This window comes from Crocuta crocuta, unplaced genomic scaffold (assembly GCF_008692635.1).
Source record: "Crocuta crocuta isolate KB4526 unplaced genomic scaffold, BGI_CrCroc_1.0 scaffold657, whole genome shotgun sequence".
Classification (NCBI taxonomy): domain Eukaryota; kingdom Metazoa; phylum Chordata; class Mammalia; order Carnivora; family Hyaenidae; genus Crocuta; species Crocuta crocuta.
The window spans coordinates 544,205-553,718 of record NW_027529583.1 but is presented as its reverse complement, the minus strand read 5'-3'; the positions used below and the strand labels follow the sequence as shown (position 1 = coordinate 553,718).

Below are 9,514 nucleotides of genomic sequence, written 5' to 3'. Positions count from 1 at the left end.
TGCACATCTGTCAAAACTAAGTTTACCAGTGTGATTCTCTTTCTGGGTTCTCTATTCTGTTCCATTGATCTATGTGTCTTTCCCTTTGCCAATACCACACAGTCCTGATTCCTGTCTTCATTACTTATTTACTTGATTCCTGTAGCTCTATAATAAAAAGTCTATTTCTCCCACTTTATTATAATTTTTTTCAAAATTGTTTTAGCTATTCTGATTCTTCTGACCTTCCATATAAATTTTAGAGTAATTTTGTCTTGATTTACAAAAATCTTGCTGAGATTTCGATAGGAATTGTGTTAATAAACCTTTGTATCAACCTGGGGAAAGTTGACATCTTTACTGTGTTCAGTCATCCAATCCATGAACATGATAAATATTTCTGTTTGTTTTGATCCTATTTTTTCATTAGTGTTGCATAGTTTTCAGCATGTAAATCTTATATGTTTTGATATATCTAAGTATTTCAGTTTGAATCTTTGTGATATTGTATTTTTGAGTTTTTCCCCATGTATTCATTGTTAGTGTATCAAAATTCTATTGATTTTTGTATGTTAATCTTCTCTCCTCCAAACTTCTATTCTTGCTGAAATAATTTATTCTGAGAGTTTTTTTTTTTATAGATTTCTTGGAATTTTCTATATAGGTCATCATGTCATTGGCAGATAGGGACAGTTTCATTCTTTCCAATATGTGTGCCTTTTCTTTTTCTTGAATTCTTGTACTGGCTAGGACTTCTAGCACTGTGTTGAAAATAATAATGAGAGTAGAAATCCTTGCTTTGTTCCTCATCTTAGGGGGAAAGCATTCAGGTTTTAATTCTGTATAATGTTAGCTATAGCTATTTTTTGTAGAAATTCTTCATCAAGTTGAGCAAGTTGGCCTCTATTCATGGTTTTCTGAGAGTTTTTTATCATGAAGTGGGTATTGAGTTTTAACCAGTGCTTTTTCTATATCCGTTGATACAATCATGTGAGTTTTTTCTTTCAACTGTTAGGATGGTGGATTACACTGATTGACTTCTGAATATTGAATCAGTCTTGCATCTCTGGAATAAAGCACTCTTGGTCATGGTGTATAATATTTAAATATATTGCTAAATTCAGTTTGCTCCTATTTTGTTAAAACATTTTGCATCTGTCTCCAGGAGGGAGTGATACTGTGCCCAATTTATGTCTTGCTAGGCTGCCCCCTTCCAAGTCATTTGGCTACAGAGTGCAGGGTTTGGGCTTGGGGGAAGGTGCTTTTTTATGATTGCCCTTATTGGCATTTATGGATTGCTGACTTCTCCACTCTCTAGTCTGGGATATATGAAGCAAAAAAGAAAACTCAGGGAATTCACTGCTGTGTGTTTCCCTGGGTACCGAGTTCCCTAGCTGGCTTGCCTTTTTCACTTTTTGGAATAATCTTTTATTAAAGTTTATTTATTTATTTTAAGAGAGAGAGAGTGAGGGAGAGAGAGACTATCCCAAGCAGGCTGTGCATTGTCAGCGCAGAGCCCAACATGGGGCTCAGTCTCACAACTGTGAGATCATGACCTGATCTGAAATCAAGAGTCAGGTGCTTAACTGAGCCACCCAGCTGCCCCTTTTTGGAGTAATCCTATGGGTGTTTTATATATTATGTCCAGGATTTTAACTAGGTGCGTAGAGAGAAGTGTGTCTACTCCATGTTGTCCTGAAACCGGAAGGCCAATCCTTATCTTTCTAAAGTAGATTTTAAAGCCTCTCTCCTGCCTATTTATGGATGGAAAAAATTCATCTTTAAACTTGTTGGGGAAAGGAGTATGCCTTCTGTGGATTGTAGCAGAGTGGGTAGCATAGTGTATATTCTCAGCAAATATTAATCAGATCTCCACAGTGGTCACTTTGCATTCTGGCTATGTTGCTCTGGCCTGGAACCCACCTCTCACTGATTACAAATATGTCTGGTTTTTTTTTTAATTCTCTGAGAATTCGGTATTTTTTGCTGTGGGATATAAGGTTGTAGGTGATGCAGTCACGTTGATTTATCATTCCAACTCTGGACAGCTTTGAGGCAGAAAGTGGGCTCGGAGACCAGCAGTATACCAGAGACTGTGATGGGCGGTGTGGAACATATGGTCACCCTAGTTCTGGCTGCTCTGTGAATTTACTATTGACTTAATTTGGGAATACTGTTATTAAAACATCTCTGTTTTTCTCAAGTGCCACAGATGTGTGCGGGTATGTGCACATGAATGAGCACACTCACACAAGCTCAAGCACTCATGCCTAATAATGAAGAAATGAAGGAGACGTATGCAGGCTGGCTAAGTTAATGTAAGAGTTTTGCTAAAGAGAATGTTCTTCTATTCATTTCCTTCAGACTTGTCCACAGGGGCCACCTGCAGGTCTTTTAAATGCCATTAATGCTTACACAAAAAGGGCATTCTAGTTAATGTGGTTTGTCAGGAAGAAATACTTATTAAATTGTCTGGGAATAAATGGAATGTGAAGTTTGAAAAGGTCTAATTCACAGCTTTTCTTCAAGTTATAAAATGGGAATTACTTCAGGTGTAAATAATTCATCCCGACAAATTTGTTTCATTTGGTGTGTGCCTGTGTGCCTGTGTATCTGCGTGTGGCTGCCTGTCTGTGAATATATGGTTTTCTGTTTGGAGCCCTGCGACATCAGCCCCTTGTTAAGTACTTCCCATGAATCCGAGTGTTCTGACCCACAAGGGTCCGGACCTCCGGGTTCTAGTTCACTGAACTGTGTTTGTACTTTTTTATAGACAGTCTTCCAAACAGAAGAAGGCTATTCAGACTGCCATCCGCAAAAATAAAGAGGCAAATGCAGTGCTGGCCCGGTTGAACAGTGAACTCCAGCAGCAGCTCAAGGTAAGGAGCTTCCTGAACGTGGATCACTAGGCTTTTTGTGTGGTGGTTTTGTTTTGCCCATTGGCCGAGCACCTGCTTCCATTCGTATTGGTAAGACTTGCGTGTTTGTTGTCAAACGTCTTTTGGAAGGCAGAGAATTGCTGCACTTCAGTTTCGTGGGTTGGTTCTTGTATGTTTAGAGGAAGACTAGTAACTTGAATGTGCTGGCTGCATATTGTGTACTAGTTAAATGGACAGAGAGTCTCTGGCAAAGGCTGTCTGAAGCATTCTGCATTGTCCAAAGCTTCTGGATAAAGCCTTGATTGTTTAGATCCTCCCTGAATGATGCTATACTTCCTTAGGCCAAAGAGGGTGGCCCTGACACTGTGAAAGGCCCAACCCCTCCCCCGAGCACTTGGAGATGGTTCCATGGCACTTTGACAAGGACGTCACCCTGTCCTTACCACCTCTTTCTCTTTTCCCTTAATCTCTCCCGTATTCGTTTCTGAGCACTGCCGTAACGAACTCCTGCAAGCTTGGTGGCTCCAAGTAACAGACATCACTTCCCACAACTCTGGAGGCTAGAGGTCTGAAGTCCAGGTGTCAGCAGAGCCATGCTCTCTCTCTCTCTGAAGGCTCTAGGGGAGAATCCTTTCTTCTTTCTTCCCAGCTTCTGGTAGTTGCTGGGTGTTCCTTGGCTTCCACAGGTCTCACTTCAGTATCTGTCTCCACTGCTGCATGGTGTTGTCTCTGAGTCTGTGTCCAAAGTCCTCTTCTTCTTGTGTCTTCCTCTTATAGGGGCACCAGTCCTTGAATTAAGGCCTGCTCTAATTCAGCATAACCTCATATTAGTTCAATCATATCCACAGGGGTCCTATTTCTGTATAAGGTCACGTTTGCAGGTGCTGGGAGTTAGGACTGAAGCATATCGTTTTGGGGGACATGGTTCTGCCTCCTACGTGCTCTGATTCTCTCCTGCATTATTGCCGTCCATGTAAACACATCCCGGTGTTGTCCTTTGTCTTCTCACATCCTTCTCCAGCTGTGGCCCCAGCTCTCTGGTCTCCTGCCCGGCCAGGTTTCTTAGCACTCTGCTTCCTCACCGACGGCTTTCTCTCGCTCCGCTTCAGTATGGCTTCACTCATCCATTCACACCCCTCCTGTGACCAAATCCAGTGGGCTGTTCAGTATTACTTGAATTTTCTGAAGAATTCTACACAATGAACTATTACCTCCTCTGGCATTGCTTTTCTCACTGGCTTTTGGGGTTTAATACTCTTCTCATGTTCTTTTCTACTCCCTCTCTCCCTTCCTGGTGTTTCTTCCTTCACGATCTCTATTTCTTCCTACTTTGATTTCTCTTGTTTTTCTCCCTTTGCCCCAGTATTTTATTATGAACATTTTCAACATATGAAAGTTGAAAGAATCCTATGGTAAATACTTTCATAGCCACCTCTTTTTAACCTTTTACAATACTTGTTTTATCATGTATCTATCCCTCTGTCCGTCAGTCTACCTTATTTCTAACATTTTTAAATGTTGTTTATTTTGAGAGAGTGAGTGAGCACAAGCAGGGGAGGGGCAGAGAAAGAAGGAGAGGGAGAATCCCAAGCAGGTTCTGCAGAGTCCCACGGGGACTTGACCTCACATACTGTGAGATCATGACTTGAGCTGAGATCAAGAGCCCGACACCTAACTGAGCCATCCAGATGCCCCTGTTTTTGACATATTTTTAAGTAAATTGCAGACATCTGTTTGCATTCCCTAGATTGCAACATGCCTATCATTAGCTAGAATTCAGCATTTTTACAGGTTTTTCTGATGATGTAAGTTTTACATAAAATTAATGCATAGATCTTAAGTGTGTATTTGCTCAGTTTTTTGTTTTGTTTTTTTTTTTTGTTTTGTTTTGTTTTGTTTTACCAATGCATATACTTATGGAACCCAAACCCCTATCAAGATTTAGAACATCATCATCACCCCCAGGAGGCTCCCTCATGATCCTTCCTGGTCAATTCCTACCACTCACACAGTTCTTACTTTGTTAGCCCTAGTGTTGTTGATTCTGTAACTTTATATAAATGGTGTCCTCTAACGTGTACTTTTGTATAAAGCTTATTTCACTTCGTATTATGTTTTTGAGATTCATTTATATCGCATGTGTCAGTAGTCCATTCCTTTTTACTGCTGGATAGTATTCCTTTGAGTGATTATGTCACAATATGGTTATTAATAAGTTATCCTATCAATGGATACCTGAGCTGTTTCCAGTTTTTGGCTATTTTGAAGAAAACGACATTCTTTGAATAAGTCTTTGTGTGGAAATAAGTTCTCATTTCTCTTGAGGAAATCCCTAAGATTTAGATTAATAGGTAATGTGGTGAGTGTATGTGATTGGTTTTATTAGAAACTGCTAGAGCCTTTCCAAACTGGTTGTAGCATTTTATACTCCTTCCACATAGAGTGTGAGAGTTCCCATTGTTACCCATTCTTGCTGACATTTGGGGATGGTCTTTTTTTTTTTTTCCTTTTAGAGAGAAAGCATGAGTTGGGGAGAGGGGGCAGATGGAGAGAGGGAGAGAATCTTAAGTAGGCTCCACACTCCGTGCAGAGCCCAATGTTGGGCTTGATCCCACAACCCTTGGGATCATGACCTGAGCTGAAATCAAGAGTCAGACACTCAACCAGCTGAGCCACCCAGGCATCCCAGTGTTGTTCTTTTAATTTTAGTTGATCCTGTGGTTATGTAGTTTTTATTTTGCATCTCCTTGATGCTTGATTTTGCCGAGNGGTTTGCAAGCATAATTTGTTCCAGAAACATGCTTGTAATCCAAAGCACTTGTATATCGAAGCAAATTTCCCCGTAAGAAGTAATGAAAACTCATTACTTGTTCCACAACCCACAAATATTCGTATAAAAATGATTACAATACTCTAATATAATACAAAATAATAAAGAAAATACAAAATATAAAGAAAAATAAGCAAATTAACCTGCACTTACCTCTGAAAACCTGTGTGGCTGGTGTGAGGGAGACCACAGAGGATGGTTATTGAGTAGGACGACTTTCACTATTACTAACAGATGTTGACTATAGGACAGTGTTAATCAACTCTTGTCATAGATTGCAGTTAATGTAACTGGCAATAAAGCAGCAGAGGAAAGGGTCTAGATCTGCAGGCAGCCTGACCTAGAATGAAGTAGGGCATTCCCAAGCTTACTCGTGTCTAGAAAAGCAAAGGACTGTCCATAGGTTTTTTGGAGGGACAAAAAAATACACTAGTGCCAGTTGTGGGCACCTTCCAGTGTTCTGAAAAATCACTGATTTCTGCCAAACACTGTGGCCTGAGACCAAGCATCCAAGTGTGGGAAGTGATCTCCCAGCGAGGGAGGGGGAGACAGATGATCCGAAGCAGGCTCTACGCCATCAGCACAGAGCCCACTGCAGGCCTCAAACTCACAATCTGACAGATTATGACCTCAGCCAAAGTTGGACACTCAACCAACCAAAGCTGGGCGCCCCTAGATAGATGCCCTTTATATTATCTTGGTTACTAGTCCTTTGTCGCATCACTGTTTTGTAAATGTTTCCTTGCAGTCTTTGTTTTGCCTATTCATTTTCTTAACTGTATCTTGTCATGAACAGTAGTTTTTAACTTCTCTAAAGTCTAATTTTTCATTTTTTTGGTTCTTATTTTCTCCCTTTATAAGGAAACTGCCTACATTTAAATAATGAATATACTCTATTATGTTTTCTTTTAAAGGCTTTATCGTTTTAGCTTTTACATTTAGGTCTTAAGACAATTATTTAAACTACTTTGTTGAGGTATGATTGACACACAAAAAGCTATGAATATTTTATGTATGTAATGTGATACCTGCAGTTTGGAGATAATTATATATCCATGGACCCATCACTACAATTTATGCCATAAAACTATGCATCACCTCTACAAGTTTCCTCCTCTCTCTCTCCTTTTCTTTCTTTCTTATATTATTTTGTGTGTGTGATAAGAATGCTTAACATAAGATCTACCCTCTTAGCAAATTTTTAATTATAGACTACAGAATAATTAATGGTAGGCACTATGCTCTATAGATCTCTCGGCCTTACTCATCCTGTATCACTGAAACTTTGTGCCCTTTGAATAGTACTTCTGCATTTCCCCCAGTCCCTGACAACCACCATTCTACACTCTGCTTCTCTGAGTTTGACTACAGATTCCTCATAGGAATGGTGTCATTTAGCATTTGCCCTTCTCTGTCTGCCCTGTTTTCCTTAGCATAATGTCCTGCAGGTTTATCTGTGTTGTTGCAAATGGCTGAATTTCTTTCTTTTTCAAGGCTGAATAATATTCCATTGTATGCATATACATTTGCTTTACCCATTTGTCCATTGGTAGACATTTAGGTTCCTTCCATGTCTTGGCTATTGTGAATAATGCTACAGTGAGCATGAGAGTACAGATGTGTCTTCAAGATACTGATTTTAACTCCTTTAGATACATACCCAGAAGCTGGATCATGTGGTAGTTCTATTTTTTTTCAGCTTTATTGAGATATAATTGACATATACCACTGTATGATTTTAAGGTCCACAACATGTTGATTTGATACATTGACATATTGCAATATGATTATCATAGTATTGTTAATGCCTTTATCACCTCACATAATTATCAATTTATGTTGTGAAAACATTTAAGATTTATTCTCTTGGCAGCTTTCAAGTATATATGTATGTAATATAGTAGTATTAACTGTAGTCATTGTGTGTACATTAGATCCCTAGAACTTATTCCTCTTATAACTGGAAGTTTGCACACTTGACCAACATCTTTCCTTTTTTTTTTAAATATTTTTATTTATTTCTAGGAGAGAGAGAGAGAGAGAGAGAGACAGCGTGAGCAGGGGAGGGTCAGAGAGAGAGGGAGATACAGACTCTGAAATAGGCTCCAGGCTCTGAGCTGGCAGTCAGCACAGAGCCCAACGTGGGGCTCGAACCCACCAACCGCGAGATCATGACCTAAGCGAAAGTCGGACGCTTAACCGACTAAGCCACCCAGGCGCCCCATGACCAACATCTTTCCATTTCCCCTCAGCCCCTGGCAGTTGCCATTCTACTTTCTGTTTCTATGAATTTGGCTTTTTTACATTGCACACAGGTAATATCATACAGTATTTACCTTTTTCTATCTGACTGACTTCCCCTGGTGTAGTGCCCACAGGGTCCATCTGTGTCACAAAGGGCCGGGTTTCCTTCTTTCTTATGGCTGAATAATACTCCATTTTATGTATGTACTACATCTTTATCCATTCATTTGTAGACAGACACTAATGTTTCCATATCTTGCCTATTGTAAATAATGCTGCAGTGAACATGCAGATATCCCTTAGAAATCCTGGTTTTATTTGGATACCCAGAAGTGGGATTGCTGATCACATGATGGTTCTTTTAATACTGAGGAACCTCCATACTGTTGTCCCTGGTGGCCGCACCAATTTCCATTCCTAACAACAGTGCACAAGGATTCCCTTTTCTCCACATTTTTGCCAACACTTACCTCTTACGTTCTTGATAATAGTCATTCTCAAAGGTGTGAGGTGATCTCTTACTGTTATTTTGATGTACATTTCCTTGGTGATTGCTGATGTTGGGCATCTTTTTATGTATCGATTGGCCATTTATTTTGGTATATTGTGTTTCCATTTTCATTTGTTTCAAGATAACTATTGATTTCTTCTTTGACCTATTGGTTGTTCAGGAGTGTTAATTTCTACATACTTGTAAATTTTCCAGCTTTCTTCCTATTAATTCATTTCTAGTTTCATAACATTGTGATCAGAAAAAATACTTGGTATGATTTCAGTCTTTTTAAGTTTCCTAGGACTTGTTTTGTGACCTATCATTATATCCTGGAGAGTGTTCCATGTGCACTTGAGAAGAATATGTATTCTGCGGCTGTTGGATAGAATGTTCTTTATATGTTCGTTAGGTCCATTTGGTCTAAAGTATAGCTCAAGTTCAACATTTCCCTATTGATTTTCTGTCTGGATGATATATGCATTGATTTCTCCCTTCAGATCTGCTATTTGCTTAATATATTTAGGTGCTCTGATGTTGGGTATATATATATTTACGATTTTTATATTTTCTTCATGAATTAACCCCTTAACATCATATAATGACCTTCTTTGCCTCTTGTTATGGTTTTTGGCTTAAAGTCTATTTTGTCTGATTTAAGTATAGCCACCCTACTCTCTCGGTTTTCATTTGCATGAATTACCCTTTCTCATCCCTTCACTTTGAGCCTGTGTGTGACCGTAAAGCTGAAGCGAGTCTCTTGTAGAGAACATATAGTGGGGTTTGGTTTTTAGCCACTTTATACCTTTGGATTGGAGAATTTAATTCATTTACATTAAAAGTAATTATTGATAGGTGAGGACTTACTAATGCCATCTTACTGTTTTCTGGCTGTTTTCTAGTTCCTTTCTTCCTCACTTACTGCCTTCCTTTGTGAATTGATGATTTTTCTCCAGTGGTATGCTCGGATTGTCTTCTCTATCTTTGTGAATTCACTATAAGTTTTTGCTTTGCAGTGACTGTGAGGCTTGTATAAAACATCTTACAGCTATAACAGTCTGTTTTATGCTGATAACTTAAATTTGTATATAA

General features: G+C 39.2%; 1 protein-coding gene across 1 annotated transcript in view; it reads left to right on the top strand.

The window, feature by feature from the left end:
• REPS2 (RALBP1 associated Eps domain containing 2) overlaps positions 1–9,514 on the top strand; it is a 174,282-nt gene that overhangs the window by 145,821 nt on the left and 18,947 nt on the right. Inside the window, exon 19 of the mRNA XM_077761695.1 lies at positions 2,753–2,858. Coding sequence (XP_077617821.1) covers positions 2,753–2,858 — 106 coding nt within the window. The remainder of the gene's footprint in view (positions 1–2,752; positions 2,859–9,514) is intronic.